The sequence below is a fragment of the Lethenteron reissneri genome, unplaced genomic scaffold (assembly GCF_015708825.2).
Source record: "Lethenteron reissneri isolate LAM-NWPU_2019-01 unplaced genomic scaffold, ASM1570882v1 scaffold_1407, whole genome shotgun sequence".
NCBI classification, from domain to species: domain Eukaryota; kingdom Metazoa; phylum Chordata; class Hyperoartia; order Petromyzontiformes; family Petromyzontidae; genus Lethenteron; species Lethenteron reissneri.
Genome location: NW_026891121.1, coordinates 1 through 24820, shown reverse-complemented (window position 1 = coordinate 24820; position 24820 = coordinate 1). Strand labels below are relative to the sequence as shown.

Sequence of the window (24820 nt, the reverse complement as noted above, 5' to 3'; positions counted from 1 at the left end):
CGAATTACTTTCCGGGGCCTCCCGCAACCTGTCGAGACGCAACCCACATGGGGGCAGGCATCGCGGATCCTTCACCGGATGAGCCAAAGCCAGAGGTCGCAACCGGGTACCCGACACCCTACCCGATACCCGGCTACCCGTACCCAACTGGGTACGGGTACCCATTTGCGACCCTGGTGCGGCCGGGTACGGGTACGTGTAAGGAATCAAAACCCGTTTGCGACCTCTGGCCAAAGCCCAATTGGACGTGCATCGGGGACTCCAGTTCCCTCCCGTACGTAAAAAAAAGGGGGAGAATCCCGTGGAGGTACGAGGTGCCAACCGGTACGCCGTGAAGATCCCTGGGACGTGCAGGTCCCAATCAGACTGGGACGTGTCCACCTGGTGACATAGCATAGACGTAAGGGTGTGATGCAATCGCTCTACCATCCCATTAGTTTGAGGGTGGTAGGGTGACGTCCTGATTTCCCCCGTGCCCAGAAGGTGGCAGACCTCCTTGAGCAACCTGGAGGAAAAATTTCGGCCCTGGTCAGTCAAGAGTTGCTCGGGGGGGCTCCCTTGTCCAACACGTAGTCACGCACAAAGGCATCGGCTACGGACGCGGCCAACTGATCCGGCAAGGCCCACGCCATAGGCCAACGGGTGAGATACTCAACCCCGACCAGGAGATAGTTATGGCCCCTTTTTGAAACCGGGAAGGGGCCCAGGATGTCGAAAGCCCGTTGACCCGTCTGCAGCGGGGACAGATCCTGCCGAACCGGCGGCTTACGACGGGCAGTCCTTGCAACCTTTAACCAAAAGTGCCACGTCATCCTCCACACCCGGCCAATAGCAGTCACGTGTAATAGTGAACGTCTTCCGAAACCCCAAGTGCATCACTTTACCGTGAACAACCCGGGTAAGCTTCCCGCGGAGGACCGTGGGCAAGACGACACAATACCTCTGGGATTCTGCGTCCCACTGAATGAGGAGGACCGTACAGGAGGGTCAATAACGGAGCCCTCGCCACAGACTTAGGGGTCGGCCACGCGCGCACGCACTCAGTTTTGTTGGGATCGGTAGCCACCCCTGATGGGCTCACGACGTGACCCAAGCACTTAACCGACGATTGCAGGGAATGGCATTTTCGGGGCTTAACATTGAGGTTAGCGGCCCGCACCTTAATGAAGACCGACCGCAACTGTTGTAGGTGTCCCTCGAACGTCCGGCTGAAAACGATGACATCATCCAAGTATGTGAGGCACGAGTCCCATTGAAGACCCGCTAAGACCATCTCCATAAGACGCTGAAAGGTGGCCGGGGCGGAATGGAGACCCATCGGCAGGCAGTTAAAATGGAAACGGCCCTAGGGTGTGCGGAAAGCAGTTTTGAGCTTCGAGTCCTCATCCAACGGCAGCTGCCAGAACCCCGACAACCAGTCCAGAGTTGAGCGTCCAGCGACGGTGTGGCCGATGCGAGCAGCTGGCCGAGTTCGCCGAGCTGGGCGATTTGGACGGCGACCTCCCGCTGGCCCTCAGGCGGTGGCGGCATCTGGAGAGCACCACCGGCCGCCTCCTGCGCTGTCAGCAGCGGCGCAGAGGGCCGCATCTCCAGTGTCCCCGACTCCATCGATGGCGTCGTCTTCGTCCGATAGCACCGCTGGTACGTTCTTCCTCTTAGCAGTCGCTTTTGACACGATGCCAGCTAATGTTTATGTCCCTGTTGCGAAGGTTCGACGGAAACTTCCGACACCAATTGTAGAGTCTTCATGCTGGACACCCCGGGTATTTAGATCCACGCGGAGACCAGGTCTTCGCTCAGGGCTGCTCGCCGTTTATTCTTTCTTCCTCTCTCCACAGTTCTACCCGACACGACCCCTCGCTAGCTCCCGTCCACATCTCCCTCCTTCCTCCCTCTCTCCCGAAGGTACCACGCTCCGTCTCCACCCCAACCTCCTTCCTCCTTCTCTCCCGAAGATGACGCCATCTGGTCCAACCCCTGGATCACTGCTACACTACAGTCAGTAGAGGCTACCACGCCGTCCCCCGAGCAGCACTGGGACACTCTGACCATGCCTTGGTCCACCTGATTCCTGCATACAGGCAGAAACTAAAGCTCTGTAGACCTGCTGTGATCTGCGGGCGTGCTTGGACTATACTGACTGGGATATGTTCACGACTGGTACCAATAGCCTGGATGAACTCACAGAGGCTGTGACGTCGTACATCAGCTTCTGTGAGGACTGCTGTATTCCAACACGCACCAAGGTGAACTTCAACAACAACAGGCCCTGGTTCTCAGCAAAGCTCAGAAGGTTGAGGTTGGAGAAGGAGGAAGCGTTCAGGAGTGGGGATAGAGACAGATTCAAAGAGTCGAAGAACAGGTTTGGCAAGGCGGTGAGAGAGGCTAAACGACTCTACTCAGAGAGACTAAAACATCAGTTCTCTGCTAACGACTCTGCTTCTGTCTGGAGAGGGCTCAGGCAGATTACCAACTACAAGCCCAGAGCCCCGCACACCACTAACGACTCTCGCCTGACCAACGACCTGAACGAGTTCTACTGCAGATTTGAAAGACAATTGGACTGTCCTGAACTACCCCTTGCCACCCAAGAGGCCTCCCCCCCCCCACTACAGAGATGACTCTCTCAATTCAGGAGGGAGAGGTGAACAGACTTTTCAAGCGGCAGAACCCCCGCAAAGCAGCTGGGCCAGACTCTGTCTCTCCAGCGACCCTCAAGCACTGCGCTGACCAGCTGTCTCTGGTGTTCACCAACATCTTCAACACCTCACTGGAGACATGCCATGTACCAGCCTGTCTCAAGTCCTGCACCATCATGCCTGTGCCCAAAAAGCCAAGGCCAACAGGACTTAATGATTACGGATCCGTCGCCCTAACCTCTGTGGTAATGAAGTCTTTTGAGCGCCTGGTGCTGGCACACCTCAAAGCCATCACAGACCCTCTCCTGCAGTTTGCCTACAGAGCCAACAGGTCTGTGGACGACGCAGTTAACATGGCCCTCCACTTCACCCTACAGCACCTGGACTCCACCATCATCCCTGCCCTGCTTCAGGACAAGCTCTCCCTGCTGAATGTGCCCGACTCCACCTGCAGGTAGATCACAGACCTCCTGTCTGACAGGAAGCAGTGTGTCAAACTGGGATCACAAGTCTCTGACTCCCGGTCCATCAGCACCGGATCTCCTCAGGGCTGCGTCCTTCCCCCTGTGCTCTTCACCCTGTACACCAACAGCTGCACCTCCAGTCACCCCTCCGTCAAACTCTTGAAGTTTGCGGACGACACCACCATCATTGGGCTCATCTCTGGTGGGGATGAGTCTGACTATAGGTGGGAGCTTTAGAAAGAAGGCTGCTGTCTCTGGTGTAGGCCGACACAGACTGAGACAGCGAGACAAAGGGGGGCGGGTAGGGGGGGGGGATACAGAAAGAGAGACTGAGACAGCAGGAGATAGACAACCGGAGAGAGAGAGACAAAGAGGCACAAAGAGATAAAAATACAGAGAGAGGGTGACAGAGAAAAACAGATAGGCAGAGAGAGGTCTACAGACATAAGAGCATGAGACACAAAAATGGAAACCGAGGGGACAGGGGGCAGAAAAAGTGACACACACACACACACAGACACACACAGACACACACAGACACACACACACAGACTAACACAGACACACACAGACACACACACACACAGACACACACACACACAGACACACACACACAGACACAGACAAATAGAAAGAAAGATGGAGCTACAGCCATCGGGAGACGTGAGAGAAACACACACGCAGATAGAGACACTGACACAGAGGAAGATGTGGGAGACAGAGACACGGACACAGAGGGAGATGTGAGAGATAGAGACACAGATAGAAAAACAGACAGAGACTCGGAGACGGAGGGAGACGGAGGGAGATGGGCGGAGGCGGCAGGCGGGCAGACTCACCGACGGCGCCTGCAGGACAGGGCCTCTCGGCCGTCTTGCCCCGCAGCAGCTGGGGCCACTGGACGGCGTGGGCGAGCGTGGGGGGACAGGATGTGGGCACGCTGGTGCTGCCCTGGCCACCGTCAGCGGGCGCCACGTCTCCCGGTGTCACGTCGGTCGTGTCCTGCGGTGGAGACGCGGCATTGAAGAGTCGAGCGCAAGTGTTGTAAGTTGAACCTCTTTCGCACCGTACGGAGCCAACCGTGCCGATCGGAGGTGCAGTGCGCCAACCACCACGCCACCGCTCGCCACCACTACCATGTTCTTACACTCCGCGCCAGGTACTTATTTGAGGCTGATTCGACCTAGGAGAGGAGTCCTGGGACCGGTTCAAATAATCGCTAGCGGTGTTGGCCGTGAGCGGGAATCAAACTCGGGTCGCCGGGTTCGTAGCGCAGCGTAGCGCTAGCCGCTACACCACTGCTCCCCACCATCATCACCACCACCGCCACTACTGCCAACACTATTGCTGCTACCACCACCACCACCGTTACCTGAGGCAGTTGCGTAGGGATGGGCGGCACCATTGCCACGTGGCTACGCGGAGGACTTGCGGTGCTGCCTCCGCTGGAAGGCCCTATCGTCGAAATCTCGTGCACTGCATTGTGGGTAACACAAAGAACAACGGCCATATTGAGGACACGGGCGCGACCAACTGACATTTACACAATCGACGGTTGGCTACGTGCGGCGCGAAAACAGTTCAACGCACAAACATTCACAACCCAAGAGCAGCGGCACAGAGCTCCCAAATGTCCTGGATTGGACGAACGTCAGAGGTCGCAACCGGGTACCCGATACCCGTACCCTACCCGATACCCGGCTACTCGTACCCGGCCGGGTACGGGTACGGGTAGCCGTTTGCAACCCTGGTGCGGCCAGGTACGGGTACGGGTAGGCCGTGAGTCACTGGTGAGTAACCGTTTGTCACTCATTTCGGGTACGGTACGGGTAGGCCGTGAGTCACCGGTGAGTAACCGTTGACGAAGGTTCCCGGTTTCAGGAAGGGCATCCCCGGTGTCCCGAAGAGTTCAAAGTTTGTGCCGCCTCATAGTTCGACCCGTGGGGGGGGGGGGGGGGGGGGGCTACAAGGAGGACTCCTGACGCACCTCCGATTAATGCAGTCGGCTACGTAGGGCGTGGAAGAAAGTTCCAACGTACGCACACATACTGCCCCGATCACTACCATCGAACAAAGTCGGTCACTGTGTGAAAAACAAGAACAGGTTTCACCCCTTTCTTGCAATCAAACAGGAGGTGTTCAGATGTTGAAACCCCAAATAGACGATGCCTTTTGCAAGGAATCAAGTCTGCAACAATCACCCACGGTACTTGTGCTAAACATGCAAATAAACGTGCTCTGATAACACTGTGTAACAATTCGTTTTTGTTCCTGGGTAGTAAGCGATATTTCCTAATTGCTTCTGCCTAAAAGTACAGAAAATGGCTATTATTCCCAACAAACTTTGCTTTTGTGACCAGGACAGTGGTATTTTTAAATTTACCTATTTTCCAGAACATTCCAGATAAAGTTGGGTGAGGGGCGGTGGCCGGGGGGGCGAGGAGGGGAGACGAGAGGGTGGGGAGGAATGAATGACTGGGGAATCTGTCGCGCACCGAGGGCCGAACAGGACTTCAAACACCTCAGTCCATCCTGTTACTGCAAGGTTGTAAGGAAACGAACGTACTGTAAGTGGTCATGTTGAAAAGGTGTGGAGCAAGGTTTTTCCCCGAATTTAAACAAAACTATTAAACTACTTTTTATTTTACCAGGTAAGGCCCCACTGAGCTATGTAGTTCCTTTTCAGAAGCGACCTGGATATCACAAATGATAGCTCAACCAAGTGCAAGAAGAATCCACACGACCAGAGAGAACACACAAACTCCAAATATACAGCAGGCATCAGGGTTGGTTTCGAACCCATGCCCCAATTTAAGAGTTTTACTCTTACGAGGTCACCCTGAGTGAAGTTGCTGCACACAGAAAACAAGACGAGGCGGTGATGGGAGCGACTTGAGAGCGCTGCGTCGTTAGACGATTAGTGCCACGAAGAAAAACTGCCCACGGCGATGGATAACAATCGTCTGTAGTTGGCCTCATGCGGCTGTGTGCCTTGTGAAGTGAAGCCACAGGCCACAGATGGGTCCTACCTCTGGTTCAAAAGGTATTCCTACCCTCTGGTCAGTTTTGAACGAGCAGCTGGATTTAATCACTCACTCTGAATGGAATTACACTGTCCTGTGCGATAGACTTGTCCCCGCCATAGGAAGGTGGAATTCCCACCGCTGGCTCAGGGTTGTAAGCGGGAGATGAGCGCACATGCCTCAACGCTCTTTCTGAGCAGGAAAATCACTTTTGAGTCGTTGTGACGAATGTGAATGCAATAGCGAGTGTCTGTTGACAACCAACTAAACTCTCTTCTCTATGCTTGCAAATCGTGCTCCGCTCTAATGGAACATCTCTCTCCGTGGTGAGATGTTAACTACCTCGCCTGGTATACAGGAAGTCGTGGGTTCGGTCCCGAACCTGACACCTGCTGTTGTATATTTGGGGTTTGCGTGTCTCTCTCTCTCTCCGTGTTGAGATGTCAACTACCTCACCTGGTATTCGATGGGTAGGTCGCTATGTTGGGTCAAAGTGTGTCCCCGTACTCCCGCCTCTCAAAGGAGTCTGGCCAGTGTGGAAGAGTAGGCCAAGTACCCTCTCTAGAGCTCCCTCGAGTAGAATCCCTTCCACCAGCAGTGACATGAGCAAGCAAATTTATTTTTATTCTCACCACCATTATTATTGTTGTGATAATTCCATCGACACCGCCGTAGGACTGCGAGACACAGCGGGACTCTTGACTGCAATCCCACCGCTACGCTACCGCTCCCCACCACCCACCCTTCTACACCCCCCCCACTCCTCCAACCCACCCCCACGTCGCCGCCTCACCCTTCCGCTCACCTGCAGTGGGATCCCGCGTGCCGAAGTGCAGCGTGTAGCGCAGCACGTGGTGGTTGTCCCACACGTAGAGGGCGCCGTCGCGCGGGTTGTACTGCACCGACGCGATGAACTGGAACGGGTTGGGGAACGGGATGGCGACGCGCGCATCCCGTCGCGAGTTGGTGTCGTACACGTAGTCGATGCGGTCGCTCGTCCCCCCCTCTCCTCCTCCTCCGCCGGTGCCGTTGGCCCCTCCGTCGCCGTCGTCCTCGTAGGTCGAGCGCAGGACGTAGAGGACGCCGCACGCCATGAAGGCGTCGGAGGCCGAGCGTTTGTCGTAGGCCGTCTCAAAGGAGGCCTCGATGCGCAGCGTGTACGGGTTCAAGCGGCTCACCACCACGCGCCCCTCGTTCTGCTCCGTGGCGTAGATGACCCACAGGCCGTTCTCGTCGGCCGCCAGGTCCATGTCGGACCTGCCGCCCCAGCGGTAGGGCGACGTGTCGTAGTAGTTGGCGTTGGGGACGACCGCCTCGCCGCTCTTGACACGCGTGCCCAGGTCGAACTTGACGATTCTGCGCGTTCGCTCCTGCGAGGGGGAGGTCAGGTGAGCGTGTGTGTGTGTGTGGCGGAGAGGTGGGTGTGTGTGTGAGGGAGAGGGGGTGGGGAGAGGGGGTCGGGAGAGGAAAGGGAGTGAGAGGGGGGGAGAGGAGAGTGGGAGTGTGTGCGTGTGTGAGTGGGTGAAGGTGTGAGCGTGAAAGATCCGGGCGTGGTGGTGTTGGCCACAGCACCCCCTCGTACGCTGCGCCGGCCATCATAGGTGCTGCTCGCTAACAGCACTTGCCCCAACAGTGTGTTGAAGGCTTTACGGGGGATATTTGTCTTTGATGAGCACAAGTGAAGTGCGGGGGCACGCTCCTCACAGTGTGTGAGGGAGAGTGGAGGTGAAGGTGCGAAGGTGTTTGAGTGTCTGAGCGTGTGAGCGTGACTGCCCTATATGACATCATAACAACAGTCTGGACCGCTGGACGGGTTCCGCAGGATTGGAAGGATGCCCTGGTGGTCCCCCTTTTTTCAGAAGGGGGACCGCACAGACTGTAACAACTACAGGAGAATCTCACTCCTCAGTAACAACTACAGGAGAATCTCACTCCTCAGTGTGCCGGGAAAGGTCTTGGCAAGGATTATTCAACATCGCCTTGCTAGGCACGCTGAGGAGAGGCTTGCGGAGCCCCAATGTGGTTTCAGTAAAGGGCGGTCCTACACAGATGCCATATTTTCTGTCCGTCTACTACAGCAGAAGTGTAGGGAATTCCAACAAGACCTACATCTCTGCTTCATTGACCTGGTCAAGGCCTATGATACCATCAGTAGGCCTGGGCTCTGGGTTGTTCTTCGTGCTTTCGGAGTCCCTGACCCTCTGCTCACGCTCATTAAGGACCTTCATGATGGTGAGCGGGCCCGGGTAAAACTACGTGGCCAGGAGTCAGAGCCATTCCCTGTACACCTTTGGGTGCGACAGGGATGTCCTCTGGCTCCAACATGATTTAGCATCTATTTCGACCACGTAGTTCGTGAAGCCTTCAATAGCTGTACCGGAGGAATTTCCATCTGGTACAGATACAATGGGAGGCTGATCGATGCCCGGGTGCGGTCAAGGGATAGACCCCTATTGGTCAACCATGTTATGTATGCCGATGCTCTGGTGATTGCTGCTCACTCAGAGGTGGAGTTGGAGGCACTGCTGCTGAACCTGGAACTTGCCACTAAGAGGTGGGGACTTATAATCAGCCCCACCAAAACTAAGCACCTGCCTGGGTATTTTGTACCATCGGACAATCCACTCCCACAACTCACAATCGGTGATGGGGCAGTAGTGGAGAGAGTGGAGAGTTTCCCATACCTGGGCAGTGTGCTCATGACCGGCTCCAGCTTAACAGCAGAGGTCTCACTCCAAATCAGTTGAGCGCCATTATCTTTTCATCGGCTGCATTACGCTGTGTGGAAGCTACCTGGTCTCTCGCTCCGCATGAAGCTCCAGGTCTTCTCGGCCACGGTAATTTCCTCCCTTCTCTACGCTTGCAAAACGTGCACCCCCCTAATGGAGCATCTTCGCCGGTTAGAAACATTTAGGCTCCCTATTGGTCAACCACGTTATGTATGCCGACAACCTGGCGATTGCAGCTCACCACACAAAATGATAGCTCAACCAAGTGGCTTATCACGTGGCGACGTAACAACAGCCAATCGCTCTAAACGTGCGTGGATTCTAAATCAGGTGGCCAACATCTCTCCGCCGCGCCGGGCACCGACCTTGTTGAAGAACACGGCTCCGTCGTACACCACAAAGCCCGTGCCGTCCACTCGGTGCGGCAGCTGGTAGTTGGTGAGCGGCAGCCCGGCCGCCATGTCCTGGAGGGAGGTGTACTCCACGAGCCTCTTGGTGCGGTGGGGCGACCACGGCATGAAGTACACCTTGCCGTCGGCACGCAGCGGGTCGCGGCACCACGAGCCGGCCTTCTGCTTCGCCTGCAGGAGGTGCAAGGCCTCGCCGACAAGGCGGATGCTGCCCGGGCAGGGGAAGACTGCCACGGGGAACGGGGGACAGACGGAACGAACGGACGGACGGTCGGGTCAAGCATCATTCGCGGCTGCTCCCTAGTCGATATACTATAAAAGGCCCACTGAGCTACGTAACTTTTTTGCAGAAGCAACTTCGCCGCACACAATGGCAGCTCAACGAAAGTGACTTATCACGTGGAAATGTACAGCGGTGTCCGAGTACTCGAAACGCGCGACGTCGATTCTAAACGCGGAGGGGAAAACTGGAGGACCCGGAGAGCACTCCACACGACCGCAGGGGGAGAACATGCAAGCTTCCAAGTATACAGGCCTCAGGGCCGGGATCGAACCCATGACCTCCTGTATAGCAGGCGAGGTAGTTAACATCTCCTAGCCACCGTGATGATGATGATGAGACACGCAGACTCCAAATATAGAGCAGGTGTCAAGGTTGGTGATCGAACCCACGACCTCCTGTGTACCAGGCGAGGTAGTTAACATCTCCTAGCCACCGTGATGATGATGAGAGAGAGACATGCAAACTCCAAATATACAGCAGCAGGCGTCAGGGTCGGGATCCAACCCACGACCTCCTGTATAGCAGGCGAGGTAGTTAACATCTCCTAGCCACCGTGATGATGATGATGAGACACGCAGACTCCAAATATAGAGCAGGTGCCAAGGTTGGTGATCGAACCCACGACCTCCTGTGTACCAGGCGAGGTAGTTAACATCTCCTAGCCACCGTGATGATGATGAGAGAGAGACACACAATCTCCAAATATACAGCAGGCGTCAGGGTCGGGATCGAACCCACGACCTCCTGTATAGCAGGCGAGGTAGTTAACATCTCGCCACCGTTTGCATGCGTGTGTAATAAAGGTCGTTGAAGCGACTTCTGGAATCCGGTCTTTATTCACTTTTCATTACAGCACTTCCTTCACGCTGCTGACAGGCAGCGTGAGAGGGATAGAGAGAGAGAGAGACGCACTGCCACGTGGCAGCCTGGACCACGTGGCAGCCTGGACCACGTGGCAGCCTAGACCACGTGGCAGCCTGGACCCCCGTTCTCGCGTGGCCTCCTCCTCCGTTCGTTCCAGTTCTGACCACGTGTCGTTCGTCTCCACCCCTATTTAATACCCGGGTCACGTGGTACCTTTCCACCAATCCTGGTTAGCCTCCATGGAATCTTCCAGACTCCATCGTAGGCTCCTGGGACCACGCCCCTGACTCGTCCCCCCATTGGCTGTGGCCAAAGCCAGCAGAACCAATCCTCTACAAACAGCTGTCACCATCCCATCACGTCAGGGCCACGCCCCTAGGCTTCCCCCCATTGGCTATGGACCAGGACCGGTAGAGCCAATAATTGTGACGAGTTGTAATCCGTCAACGACCCGGATATAACCTCACGTGACACGTGTACTGATGGGTGTGTGTCAACATAGGTGCCGTCTGTGTCGCAGCAGAGCCTGACGAAGCCGAATGTCCACAGGGAACGATCGCGATTCTTAAACACACACGTGGCATGTGCATCGGGGGCTTACTGTGTGTGGCATAAATCGACAGATTCATCGTCGCACGTCGGTTAAACACTTGGCTGAAATGAAAGCGTCGTGAACACAGGCCATTCAGCTTTTTCACAGAAACAGCGGGCATGCAGAGGATTGTGGGGTTTCCCAGGATGCGCTGAGGCCTAGCCTAAACGAATTTCAACCGAAGGTGTTGTTACTGGGATTGCCGCAAAATATTTTTTCACGATACGACATCAAATTTCACAATAGGACGAATTTCCAATAACGTTGTAGTACTCGTATTTAGCGTGTTAGTTCTATTGTAATCAATGCAGTCTATAAGGCTCATGAACGCACAGCGCTGACAGTTACGCCAGAAATGCGGTCAACAATTACACGAAACAAGGCAATGACGATGTCACATAATCGCCATGCTGTCAATTAACGCCGAAAACTGTTAAGAAAGCGTTGATTCGATTTCATAATAAATATTTATTTACAACCTGCATAACTTTTGGTGAGCGCACACAATTGAATTCTTTGGTTTTATCAGCTGTGTCTCAAGCTAAGCGTGGTACATATGTTTGTGTGTTTCGTAATCACACCGAATATCTTCCAGTCCGCAGGTGCAAACAAAAAAATGTACGGGTCAGTGGTGGACTGCAAGCGATTAGCACGCTGAGCTTTGAACCCGGTAACCCGAGTTAAATTCGTGCTCACGCCCAACATCAGTGACGATTGTTTAAACCCGTCATGGGCCTCCCCTCGGTTGCCTGGTGCAGTGCGTAAACATCGCTAGCACTGGGGAGACAAAGACGGCCGGGCGTGGTGCTGGCCACTCACACCCCCTCATGTGCCGTACCAGCCTTCATCGGTGCTTGCCCCGACAGCCTGTCAAAGGGCGTTACGGGGGGGGCGATCTTTGCCCGCGTATGCGTCCGTGCGTGTGTGTGCGTGTGTGCGTGCGCGTGTGTGCGTGCGTGTGCGTGCATGTGCGTGCGTGTGTGTGCGTGTGCGTGTGCGCGCTCCGCAAGTACTCACTGTAGGGGACGCACTTGTACCAAACCTCCAGGTACTTGTACGTCCCGGGACAGGGGTCCGCAAACAGCTCGTTGCCAGCGACGACGTGGCACCACGTCCTGTTGTTGCACCTGCGGGGGGGGGCAGGGGGAGCGGAGCGGCGTAGAGAGGAAGAGGAGGGGGGGTAACGAGCACGCGCGTTAACCCCCCCGCCCACACAAAACAAAAGACAAAGATCCCCCGTGTAGCCTGTAACAGACTGTTGGGGCAAGTGCTGTTAGCCAGCACCTATGAAGGCCAGCACGGCACACGAGGGGGTGGGTGGCCAACACCACGCCCTTTGTCTCCCTAGTGGCGATGTTTACACATTGCACCAAGGCTGAGTCGACCTAGGAGAGGCCCGGGACCATTTCAGATAATCGTCACTGGTGCTGGCCGTGAGCGGGAATTGAACCCGGTTCACCAGGTTCATAGCGCAGCGCGCTAACCGCTACACTGCCGCTCCCTCCACACAGACACACACACACACACAGACACACACAGACACACACAGACACACACAGACACACACACACACAGACACACACACACCGGTGCCGCGACTCTCGGCCACTGCTGGGCCAAGCATCCCCAGTGCAGGATCCTCCTGTGAGAGGGTGATGATGAGAATCAGGCCCTTTGTGGCTATCAAATGGCTGGCATATTCATTATAATTATTATGATTCTTACTGGGGGGAGGGGGGGCGGGCAGGGATAGACGGTGGCCGAGTGGGTTAGCGCACTGTGACACGTAGCCGGTGCCCCGAGTTTGTACGTGTGCATGCTGTGTTGGAGGTATGTACGTGTATGTATGCGAGTCTATGGGTATCTGAGGCTGTGGGTGTCTGTGTGAGGTCTATGGGTCTCTATCCGAGTCTGTGGGTCTCTATGTATGTATGGAGACTTTCTTTTGACCGTTTGTAGCCAGAGAAAAATCCATGCGACCACAGGGAGAGGCTGTGCCTCCCCTTACTGTGCCTCCCCTTACTGTGCCAACTACACAACCGCTCCCACACACACACACACACACGCTCGCGCGCGTGCACACACACACACGCTCCCACACACACACACACACGCTCGCGCGCGTGCACACACACACACACACGCTCCCACACACACACACACGCTCGCAGCGCGTGCACACACACGCTCGCGCGCGTGCACACACACACACGCTCACACACACACACACGCTCGCGCGCGTGCACACACACACACACGCTCCCACACACACACGCTCCCACACACACACGCTCGCGCGCGTGCACACACACACACACGCACGCTCACACACACACACACGCTCGCGTGCGCACACACACACACACACGCTTGCGCGTGCGCACACGCACACACGCGCTCACGACACTCGCGCGTGCACACACACACACACGCTCCCGACACTGGCGCCCACCTCCGAGCCACGATGTGGAAGCTCTCGACCTGCAAGCAGGCCGTGTTCTGCATCTTGGCCGCCTCGGACTCGCAGATCTGTCCGTCGGTGCGGCCGTAGAAGGCCGAGCTGACAGCGATGACGTAGCTGCCCGGGCAGCGCAGGTCGACGGGGCGACCCTCGCACGACAGCTCCCGCCGCACCGGGGACTCGGAGCCTGCGACGGACAGGACGGACAGGCGGAGGTGGACAAGGTCAAGAGGTCGTATCGTGTGTGTATAGGTCAGTCTGTGTGTGTGTAGGTCTGTTTAGGTGTGTGTAGGTTGTGTGTAGGTCTGTGTCAGAGGTCGCAAACGGGTTTTGATTCCTTACCCGTACCCGGCCGCACCAGGGTCGCAATCGGGTACCCGATACCCGTACCCGTACCCGGCTGTACCCGTACCCTACCCGTACCCGGCTGGGTACGGGTAAGGTACGGGTATCGGGTACCCGATTGCGACCTCTGGGATGAAGCCATGTTGCAGGCGCGGGTGGGTTGATCTAGGAACTTGAAATGTGAGAAGAGACAAGACGTTGGAAAATGAGTGACAAATGGTGACTCACCAGTGACTCACGGCCTACCCGTACCCGTACCAGGCCGCACCAGGGTCGCAAACGGGTACCCGTACCCGACCGGGTATGGGTAGCTGGGTATCGGGTACCCGGTTACGACCTCTGGGACAAGGTCAAGAGGTCGTTATCGTTATCATCATCATTTTTATTATGATTGGCCCGCTTACCCAAGGAAACGCCTCAGAGTCTCAAGGGTTATTGTCCAGGAGGGTCCTGCCAGGGTTTCACCGTAGTGGCCGATGTTGCTACCGCTGCTGCTGCTGCTGCTGTGTGGTGGAATCCAAAGTTTCAGTTTGTGTTTCGTTTGTTGTCCTTCCCCCACAACTCCGATGAGCACGGTGGGCTACGTACGGTGCCAAAGAAGTTCAAAGTACGCACGTGCTTTGGAAACAACAACAACAACACACTCCATGCAGAAAGGTGCCCAAGTCGGGATTTGAACCCAGGCGCTGCTTGCTGTGATGCACAAGTGTCACCGCCAATGTGGGATTTCCAGGATGTCCAAATGAGATGAGCACCCAAACACCCCCATTGCAATCCAACAGTAGCAACGATTTCAACTTGTAGCGCTCTGCACGGCTATCGCTCGCCCTGCCAGAGAGAGAACGAGCTATACAGCTCAACGACGTGGCTTATCGTGTGGACATTTATAGCAGCCAAATACTCTAAAACGCACGTTGATTCTAAATGTCCAGCGAACACCCGGAGGACCTGGAGAAAAATCCACGTGACCACGGGGAGAACAGGCAAACTCCAAATATACGGCAGGCATCAGGAGTCGGGATCGAACCCACGGCCTCCTGTATACCAGGCGAGGTTGTTAACATCTCACCACGGAGAGAGAGAGACACGCAAACCCCAAATATACAGCAGCAGGTGTCCGGGTCGGGATCGAACCCACGACCTCCTGTGTACCAGGCGAGGTGGTCAACATCTCACCGCCACGGCGCCCCTCTCTTATGCACATCACTTCTCAATTCACTACGTTGTTGTCTCGTCTCTATCAGTTTTTTTTTTCTCATCTCACTCCGTCGCTATCTTTGCAGGAGGTTCATGGGTTCAATCCTGACCGTGATGCCTGCTGTATAGACATGAAGTTTGCATGTCTCCCTCCCCGTGGTCACGTTCGTTTTTCTCCGGGTCCTCCGGTTTATGTCTCGCGACGATGACGACGATGATGATGAAAGTATTTGGCCACTACTATAAATGTGCACGTGCCAATAAGCCACTTTGTGGAGCTATAACCTGCGATCACCAGGTCGCTTCTGACAAAGAGCTATAATATATAATAAAAATCTCAGTGGGCGCCTTAACTGGTTCAATAAACTATGGGAAACTCATTTGCCAGTAAAAATATGATAATTGGTTTTTACCCTTCTATCTGGCAACAAAACTGACACCTTTTTACAAGGAGTCATGTTTGCATAGACCACAATACCTGCAGTCATAATGCAAACAAAAAACATAACTCTGATAATGTGCACTGTCCTTGAGGTTGATTGGTCCACACCCGAGACAGCTTTCCTTAGAGCCTAGTCTCACATGGGTTGGACCAGATGACGCCAAAAGTTTTTAAAACAAGACAGAGCCTCGTACCGGTTGCGCGAGGCCAACCGCTTGCGCCCAGCAGCAGCAGCAGCAGCTGCGCTTGAAGCAGTCTCCAGCTGGCCATCGTGAACCCACGCGCGATGTCGGCAGCAGGAGACGGAGGAGTCGGGCAGAGTGACCTCTGAACCGCTGACCTCTGACCCCTCCGGCGAGGACTTTCTCCAAGGCGTTGCTGGAGACGGTGAAGTCGTTTTGGTCTCAGTACTTGGTCAGGTGAATGCTGTGGTGGAGACGGAGAGACACGTGTGGTCGTCATTAGTGTTACAGTGGACGTCACTGTTGCATCATCATCATCCATTACACCTCTCGCGATGGTCCTGACTCCGATTAGCACTCCTTGGCTACGTACGGTGCAAAATAAGTTCAGCAAACATGAGCACATGCATACCTACTCCGGTCTACTACCAGCGACAAAATAATTCCTTGAAAAATCAAGTCAGCCACGGGGGGAGAAAGTCCAGGCATAAGTGGGTTATCGCGCCTTCAGGCGATGTAGAGACGGGCAAGAAACCAACTTGCTGTGAGGTCACTTGTGAAAAAGAGCCACAGACACTCAGTGGGCCCTGAGCTTGGTAATATAAAAGTGTAGTTGAGTTATATTCTTGGTTCTTTCGGTAAAGTCACGTCCATAGAAATGTTTAATTAAAAAGATAACAAATTGAAATGATAAAAGCAAAAAAACCCACAATGATGACCACGTGGAAACGTCGAGCATCCAAATAGTCTCCAAACGCGCGACGTTGATTCTATAAATGTGGAGAAAATTTCACGCGACCACGGAGAGAGACACCGCAAAACTCCAAACAGACAGTAGAAGCGTCAGGGTTGGGATAGAACCCACGACCTCCTGCGTACCAGGCGAGGTAGTTAACATCTCCTAGCAAACCATGATGATGAGAGAAACACGCAGCCTCACGGCTGTCAATGTACTCAACAGGCTGCAGAGAGAGACTGTAGGGGCAAGTGCTGTTAGCGAGTAGCAGCAGCAGCTATGAAGGCCGTCACTGTAGCTTACAAGACAAAGATGCCCCGTGTAGCCTTGACAGACTGTAGGGGCAAGTGCTGTTAGCGAGTAGCAGCAGCAGCTATGAAGGCCGCCTTGTCTCCCCAGTAACCAGCCCGTGCTGTAAAGATACACACGGATATCCACATTCACCATACATCACTCACTCGCATTCATTACATTAACAAAATAAAAAATTGATTTTTTTTTACCTACGTGACTTTGCCGCATTGATGAGCAATTAGATTTGTTCGCTTGCAAAAATTAATCGTTAAAGAATTAATAAAAATCAATAATTAATTCTTAACGATCAATGTTGGGAGCTTGGTGAGGGGGTTGTTTAGGCCTCAGCCTCGGCGCTCGCCTGGATCTCAGGCCCGGCTCGTTGGGCCGGAGTCGCTAGGCGAGGCCGTGGTCCCCCGACGTGAGGCGAGGCCTGGTGACTACCCATCATATCTCGCCCTCTCACGTTCACATTGGTGCACTTGCAACGATTTGTTTATGTTACTCGTGGGCCTTAAGCTTTCATTGTGACGTTGCCGTGCTTTAAACATTGTTATTTACGTTTTAATAGCGGTTCACAGACGCGAATCATTGTACCGTACACACACGGACCACGCAGCTCCTCGCGCAGGCTGTAGTAGCAGCAGCAGCAGCTATGAAGGCAAAGACAAAGATGCCCGTGTAGCCTGTAGTAGCAGACTGTAGGGGCAAGTGCTGTGAGCAGCAGCAGCTATGAACACACAGAGACAAAGATCCCCCGTGTAGCCTCTAGCAGGCTGTAGGGCAAGTGCTGTGAGTAGGGGGTTGTTGTGGGTGGTTTTGTGGTGGTTGTGGGTTCTGGTGGTGGTTGTGGTGGTTTTTGTGGTGGTGGTTGTGGTGGTGGTTGTAGTGGTGGTGGTAGTGGTGGTTGTTGTGGTGGTTGTTGTTGTTGTGGTGGTGGTAGTGGTGGTTGTGTGGTGGTAGTTGTAGTGGTGGTAGTGGGGGGTTGTTGTGGTGGTGGTTGTGGTGGTTATGGTGGTTGTTGTGGTGGTTGTGGTGGTTGTTGTGGTCAGGGTCGGATCGAACCACGACCTCCTGTAGACCAGGCGAGGGGGTCAACGTCTCATAGCCACACGGAGCCATGCGGCACGGATAATGTAATCGATGATAATCGATCATCAGAGAGAGGGAGACACGCAAAACGATGATTATAATCGATGGGAATCGATTAGCAGAGAGAGACGCGCAAACCAACGATTAGAATCGATGAGAATCGAACAAACGATTCCCGGTGACGTCATAACCCGGAGACCATCGCCAAGTTCAAGATGGCGGCACCCAGGTTGGAGGTGTAGTGGTGGTGGTGGTGGTTGTTGTGGTGGTGGTTGTTGTGGTGGTGGTTGTAGTGGTGGTGGTTGTTGTGGTGGTGGTGGTTGTTGTGGTGGTTGTTGTGGTGGTTGTTGTGGTGGTGGTTGTTGTGGTGGTTGTTGTGGTGGTGGTTGTTGTGGTGGTTGTGGTGGTGGTGGTTGCTGTGGTGGTGGTTGTAGTGGTGGTTGTTGTTGTGGTTGTGGTTGTAGTGGTTGTGGTGGTGGTTGTGGTGGTGGTTGTTGTGGTGGTGGTGGTTGTTGTGGTGGTGGTGGTTGTTTGTGTGGTTGTTTGTGGTGGTGTTGTGTGGTGTTGTTTGTGGTGGTGGTGTTGTGGTGGTTGTTTGTGTGGTGGTGGTTGTTGTTGTTTGTGTGGTGGTGGTTGTTGTTGTTTGTGTGGTGGTTGTTGTTGTGGTGATGGTTGTTGTGTGGTGGTGGTTGTTGTGGTGGTTGTTGTTTGTGTGGTGGTGGTTGTTGTGGTGATGGTTGTTTGTGTGGTGGTGGTGTTGTGTTGGTTGTTGTTTGTGTGGTGGTGGTGGTTGTGGTGGTTGTTGTGGTGATGGTTGTTGTTGTTTGTGTGGTGGTGGTTGTTGTTTGTGTGGTGGTTGTTGTGCTGGTTGTTGGGTTTAAATAGGCTGGATTGTGTGAGGAGCTCACAAATCCTTGAAAGATCTGGGCAAAGTCCCATCGGTGAGCTCCTCCGGCAGGCAAGCTGCGTTGGCTGGGTCATGTAGCCCGCATGCCCAGCCACCGCATGCCTAAACAGCTTTTGTTCGGCCGGATCGAGGGGGCTAAACGGGCGTGGCACGGGCTAGAGAAGAGATGGAGTGATGTGGTACAGGAGGACGTGGAGCTGAGTGGACTTGCCGATGACTGGTACCAGCGGTGTCAGATCGGCCTCATGTGGAGGAGGCTCGTGAAGGACGCTACTGGGCAGTTGGAGGCAGTCGCCCTCCAACAACAACGGAGGGCGGAGGAGCGACGCTCACAACAACGAGCGGAGCGCCGGGTGCCTAAAGCACGGCAAGTTGGTACAGTAGGGGGCACAGGTGGTGCATCAGCCAGTCATCTCGGTTCATCTCGGTCAGTCGACCCGTGGCACCTGCTGGGTCTGCCCCGTGACCTCTGCCAGCGGGCGTTCGACACTTCACGTGGCCTCAAGGTGCACGTGGCCTGGCACAAGCGTCGTGATGACAGTCACCGCACTTAGTGGCGAATTGCGGTTGCTGTTGTTGTAAATGTGTGTGTGTCTGTGTGTAATGTCTACACACACACACGCTCACCTCTCCCCCACTCCCCCCCTCCCAGGCCGAAGAACTTGTCACCACCATGGTCACCGCGGCGCCTCCTGTCTGACGCTCCACGCCCTGCCCCTGCTCCTGCTGGCTGCTGCCCCTGCTGCTGTCCCTGCCTGCTGCTGCCCCTGCTGCTGCTGCCCCTGCTGCTGCTGTCCCTGCTGCTGCCCCTTGCTGTCTCGTCTGCTGCCCTGCTGCTGCCCTGCTGCTGCCTGTCCTGCTGCTGCTGCCCCCTGCTGCTGTCCCTGCTGCTGGTCCCTGCTGCTGCGCCCCTGCTGCCTGTCACTGCTGTTGTCCCTGCTGCTGCTTGCCCCCTGCTGCTTGTCCCTGCTGTTGTCCCTGCTGCTGCTGCCCTGCTGCTGCCCCTGCTGTTGTCCCTGCTGCTGCTGTCCCCTGCTGCTGCCCCTGCTGCTGCCCCTGCTGTTGTCCCTGCTGCTGCTGCCCCTGCTGCTGCTGTCTCTGCTGCCCCTGCCTGCCCCTGCTGCCCCTGCTGCCGCCGCACCCACCGCTTGGCTCCTGCCGCGCCGCTGGTGGTCCGGCTTCATTGGCGCTCTCAGAGGCTTGCTTCTTTACCAGCACCGCCACCGCCGCCCACTGCAACACCGCGGAGGGGGGCGGCCAGCGGAGAGAGAGGAGGCTTCTCGGTGGGGGAGGGGGGGGGAGGTGGCGGTGTTGGTGGTGGTGATGGCGGTGGTGTGGCGGTGGTAGGTGTGGTGTTGGCGGTGGTGTGGTTGTTGGTGGTGGAGGTGGCGTGTTGGTGGTTGTTGTGGCGGTGGTGGCGGTGTGGCGGCAGTGGCGGTGATGGTGTTGGCGGTGGGTGTTGTGGTGTTGACGGTGGTGGTTGGTGGTTGTGGTGTTGCCGTTGGTGGCGGTGATTGCCAGCAACCTGACACGTTGGCGGTGGCGGTGGTGTGGGCGGCTGGGAAGCTGCGCTCAATATCACGCTGCTCGTTGAGTGTGAGGAGGACGACCATTGTGAGACCACGAGTTGGGGGCGCACGGGGGGACAAGGATATGTGTCTGTGTGTGTGTAGGTCGACTCAGCCTCAAATGTGTAAACATCGCTGCTAGGGCGACAAAGGGCATGGTGTTGGCCACCGACCCCCTCGTGTGCCGTGCCGGCCTTTACAGGTGCTACTCGCTAACAGCACTTACTCCTACAGTCTGTTAAGGCTACACGGGGGATTTTTGTCTGTGAGGCAGTGGCCCTCCAACAACAACGGAGGGCGGAGGAGCGACGCTCACAACAACGAGCGGAGCGCCGGGTGGCTAAAGCACAGCAAGTTGGCACAGTAGGGGGCACAGGTGGTGCATCAGCCAGTCATCTCGGTCATCTCAGTTGACCCGTGGCACCTGGGTTGCCCCTTGACCCTCCTGCCAGTGGGCGTTGACACTTCACGTGGCCTCAAGGTGCACATGGTCTGGTGAATGGCGGTTGTTTGTGCATCTCCTCACCTCCCCGTTGCCCCTACAGGTGCTTGCGTCTGCATGCGAGATGTTGCAAGTCCTCAGCTCCAGCCATGCTGGCGCATTGGCATTTAGCAACAATGGAAGCCTCGCGGCCTTAGCCAGCCTGCTGGGACGCACTCACAACCCTCACACCCTGGAGAAGATCACCGGTAGCAACCCACCCACACTCACCACCCACACTCACCACCCACACTCACCACCCACCACCCACACTCACCACCCACCTCACCACCCACACTCACCACCCACACTCACCACCCACACTCACCACCACTCACCACCCACGCTCACCACCCACGCTCACCACCCACGCTCACCACCACGCTCACCACCCACGCTCACCACCCACGCTCACCACCCACGCTCACCACCCACGCTCACCACCCACGCTCACCACCCACGCTCACCACCCACTCTCGCCACCCACGCTCGCCACCCACGCTCACCACCCACGCTCACCACCCCGCTCCCACCCACGCTCGCCACCCACGCTCACCACCCACGCTCACCACCCACCCTCGCCACCCACGCTCACCACCCACGCTCACCACCCACGCTCACCACCCACGCTCACCACCACCCTCGCCACCACACTCGCCACCCACCCTCGCCACCCACACTCGCCACCCACGCTCGCCACCCACACTCGCCACCCACGCTCACCACCCACTCACCACCACACTCACCCCACACTCACCACCCACACTCCACCACCCCCCTCGCCACCCACTCACCACCCACTCACCACCCACGCTCACCACCCACCCTCGCCACCCCTACCCCAGGCACGCTGTGGAACCTGTCGCGCCATCTCTGAGGGCTGCGCTGGTGGAGCTTTGCCTCCCGGCGCTGGTGGAGCTCGTGCTGGTGCCAGAGAGCGGCTGGAGGAGCAACTTTGGAGACTCGCCCGCCTCAACCTCCCCACCCGGCTCGTCCGCCTCGCCTTCCGCGGCGTTCTGCAACGCCTTGGCGTGCCTACGGTAAGGGGCGGTGATTTCGTGGTGGACGCGACGGGGAACGCCGCGGTTGACGCGACGTCACGCGGTGGACGCGACGGGGAACGTCGGGGGTTCACGTCACGGCGGTGACATTGCAGGGAGTTGAGCTCGGCAGATCCGGACGGACGGCTGAGCACGTGGAAGGGCGAGGGGCTGGTGGACTGCGTGCTGCGCTTCGTCCGCTCGGCACTGAGAGGGCGCAACATCGAGACCAAGGTGACCCCCACAGCGCGATGGGTAGCGGTGGTGTAGCGGTTAGCGCTACGCTGCTCTATGAACCCCGGCGGCGGGTCCAAGTGTGTCGAGTCCAACTCGGTCGCAGACGTTGTCTTGGGAGCAACACTCTTCAGCGACACAACACAAGCTACACTTGGGTGTTGACCGCGTGACTAGAGGCTTCTTCAACCCGATGCGGATCTTCATCGCCAGCAACACGAAGAACCCCGAGCCCCTCACTCTTTGGTCTGCATCAGCAGCAGGCCACGCTTTCCCGCCCGTTGATAGACACTTGCGTGGCGTCCGAAACGTCGTGATTTAATTTTATTTTAATTTTATTTTATTTTTCACCTACGTGACTTTACCGAAAACACCAAAGAGTATGAATCATCGCAGTCGCGAAAACTTCAGATCTACAACCCCTCGCCCCGCCCACCTTCTAGATCTTTCCGGCTCTTTCCCGAAGGCTCCCCAAAGGCTCTTGTAGACCACGTGACCGCCCAGCGGCCCCCCGTCCACCGGTGGCCCCCTCCAATATCATCCGGTCACGTGTCGGCAGGTCAACTGGCGTATCGTGCCCTAACGTAACCCTGGCTGGCTGACGCTCCCTCTCGCTCCCTCGCCGGGAGCCCGCACCGCACGCCGTACGTGGTGTCTCCGCGCTGACCAGCGCTCACCCAGCCCCGCTAGGGCTGGTGGTACTACGCCCAGTGAGCGGGCTGCACGTAATGCCAACACATTATCCGCCGTAGCTTCGTAAGCCCGGCACCACACAGTGACAATCATAGTCACTACACAAGCAAGAACATCTGCTGGACTACATAGTGACGGACCAGCGGATGCGGGCCCATGTCCTTGACACCAGGACCTACCGTGGAGCTGATCTGCCCTCTGACCATCGACTAGTCATCTGTAAGATGCGCCTGCCATTCTTCCACTCCGGTGGTGGGTGTACACCCAGGACCCCATTCCAACCTAAGGTGGCCTGGTCTCAGCTGATGAAAGTTGCAAGCGAGAATTTCATCATCGCTTGCGGCTGGGGTTGGCATCGTCCCCCACTCCTCATGTCGAGGGTAAATGGGCGAGGTTTAGGACTGTGGCTCATGCAGCTGCAATGGCTGCTTTGGGTACACGGTCCAGACCTCCCAGAGACCCTGGCTGACAGAGGAGGTGTTCAGGCTGGCTGAAAAAAGCACAGGCCCACTCTCGTCTACAGCATCCCATCAGAGAATGAGGCGGTTACCGCAGCCTTCGCTCGAGGTTCGGAGAGCCGTGAGGCGCTGCAGGATGGTTGGTGTGCAGGTTCCTGAAGAGATGGAGTCTGCCTCAATGGCCCGCGATCACAAATCGCTGTTTAATTCCATCAAAAAAGTGACCTGCAGCACCACACCTATTACCATCATTAAGGGAAAGAACGGTGATCCAATCTCCGACCCATAGGAACAGGTTTGCAGATTTGCTGAGCATTCTGTGAGGTCCGGGAGAGGGGAACTCCCCCAGCCTGCAAAACATTGTGGGACAAAGAGAGGATAGCCCTGCTGAGGCTGCGGTGCCTCATTTTGAAGAGGAAGTCACCCCCTGTAGTGGCTGGCTGAGCTGCCATCTAAGGAAGTACTGAAAGCGATCCAGAGCCTGAGACCAGGAAAGGCACCGGGCAGAGATGATCTCTCAAGAGAAATGCTGAGGGAGGGTGGCGTTTGTGCACAGACTGCCCATGACATCATAACAAGTCTGGACTACTGGACGGTTCCGCAGGATTGGAAGGATGCCCTGGTGGTCCCCCTCTTGAAGAAGGGCGACCCTGCACAGACTAACAACTACAGGGGCATCTCACTCCTCAGTGTGCCGGGAAAGGTCCTGGCAAGGATTATTCAACATCGCCTTGCTAGGCATGCTGAGGAGAGGCTTGCGGAGCCCCAATGGTTTCAGGAAAGGACGGTCCTGCACAGATGCCATATTTTCTGTCCGTCTGCTACAGCAGAGGTGTAGGAAATTCCAACAAGACCTACATCTCCTGCTTTATTGACCTGGTCAAGGCCTATGATACCATCATAGGCCTGGGCTCTGGGTTGTTCTTCGTGCTTTCGGAGTCCCTGACCCTGCTCACGATCATTAAGGACCTTCATGATGGTGAGCGGGCCCGGGTAAAACTACATGGCCGGGGTGTGGACAGGGATGTCCTCTGGCTCCCGCATTATTTAACATCTATTTCGGCCGTGTAGTTTGTGAAGCCTTCAATAGCTGTACTGGTGATGATGATGGTGATGATGATGATGATGGTAATGATGGTGATGATGATGGTGATATGTGTGTGTGTGTATCTGCGTGTGTGTGTATACCTGTGTGTGTGTGCGTATATGTATGTTGTCGTGTGTATGTATCTGCGTGTGTGTGGTGTATGTGTGTGTGTATGTATGTGCATGTGTGGTATGTGGGTGTGTGTGTATGTGTGTGTATGTATATATGTGTGTGTATGTGTGTATGTGCGTGCGTGTATGTGCGTGCGTGTATGTATGCATGTGTGTGTATGTATGTGTGCGTGTGTGTATGTATGTGTGTATGTATGTGTGTAGTGTATGTATGTGTGTGTGTATGTGTGTGTATGTGCATGTGTGTATGTGCGTGTGTGTATGTATGTGCGTGTGTGTATGTATGTGCATGTGTGTGTGTATGTATGTGCGTGTGTATGTGCATGTGTGTGCGTGTGTGTATGTGCATGTGTGTGTATGTGTAATAAACCTCCTTGAGACGGCTTCCGGAATCAGTCCTTTTTATTTTCAACTTCCACAGTTACACTTCACACACTCTCCGTTGCTGGCAGACAACGGAGAGAGGGC

At 55.7% G+C, this 24820-nt stretch overlaps 1 protein-coding gene and 1 long non-coding RNA gene across 2 annotated transcripts in view; one reads left to right on the top strand and one right to left on the bottom strand.

Annotated features, from left to right (window-relative positions):
- The window catches only part of LOC133362224 (adhesion G protein-coupled receptor L3-like), a gene marked incomplete at its 3' end in the record, with an annotated part of 28284 nt that extends 12547 nt beyond the window's left edge, over positions 1-15737 (bottom strand). The window contains exons 1-7 of the mRNA XM_061581160.1: positions 15644-15737; positions 13457-13652; positions 12007-12131; positions 9221-9492; positions 6932-7496; positions 4476-4579; positions 3943-4105 (exon numbers count right to left, since the gene is read on the bottom strand). Of these exons, the coding sequence (XP_061437144.1) occupies positions 3943-4105; positions 4476-4579; positions 6932-7496; positions 9221-9492; positions 12007-12131; positions 13457-13652; positions 15644-15719 (1501 nt within the window). The remainder of the gene's footprint in view (positions 1-3942; positions 4106-4475; positions 4580-6931; positions 7497-9220; positions 9493-12006; positions 12132-13456; positions 13653-15643) is intronic.
- Positions 15738-20793: 5056 nt separating this feature from the next.
- On the top strand, positions 20794-21985 carry LOC133362223 (uncharacterized). Its single transcript, XR_009757475.1, has 3 exons — positions 20794-20918; positions 21555-21749; positions 21866-21985. It is a non-coding gene; the product is annotated as an uncharacterized LOC133362223 (long non-coding RNA).
- The last annotated feature ends 2835 nt before the right edge of the window (positions 21986-24820 follow it).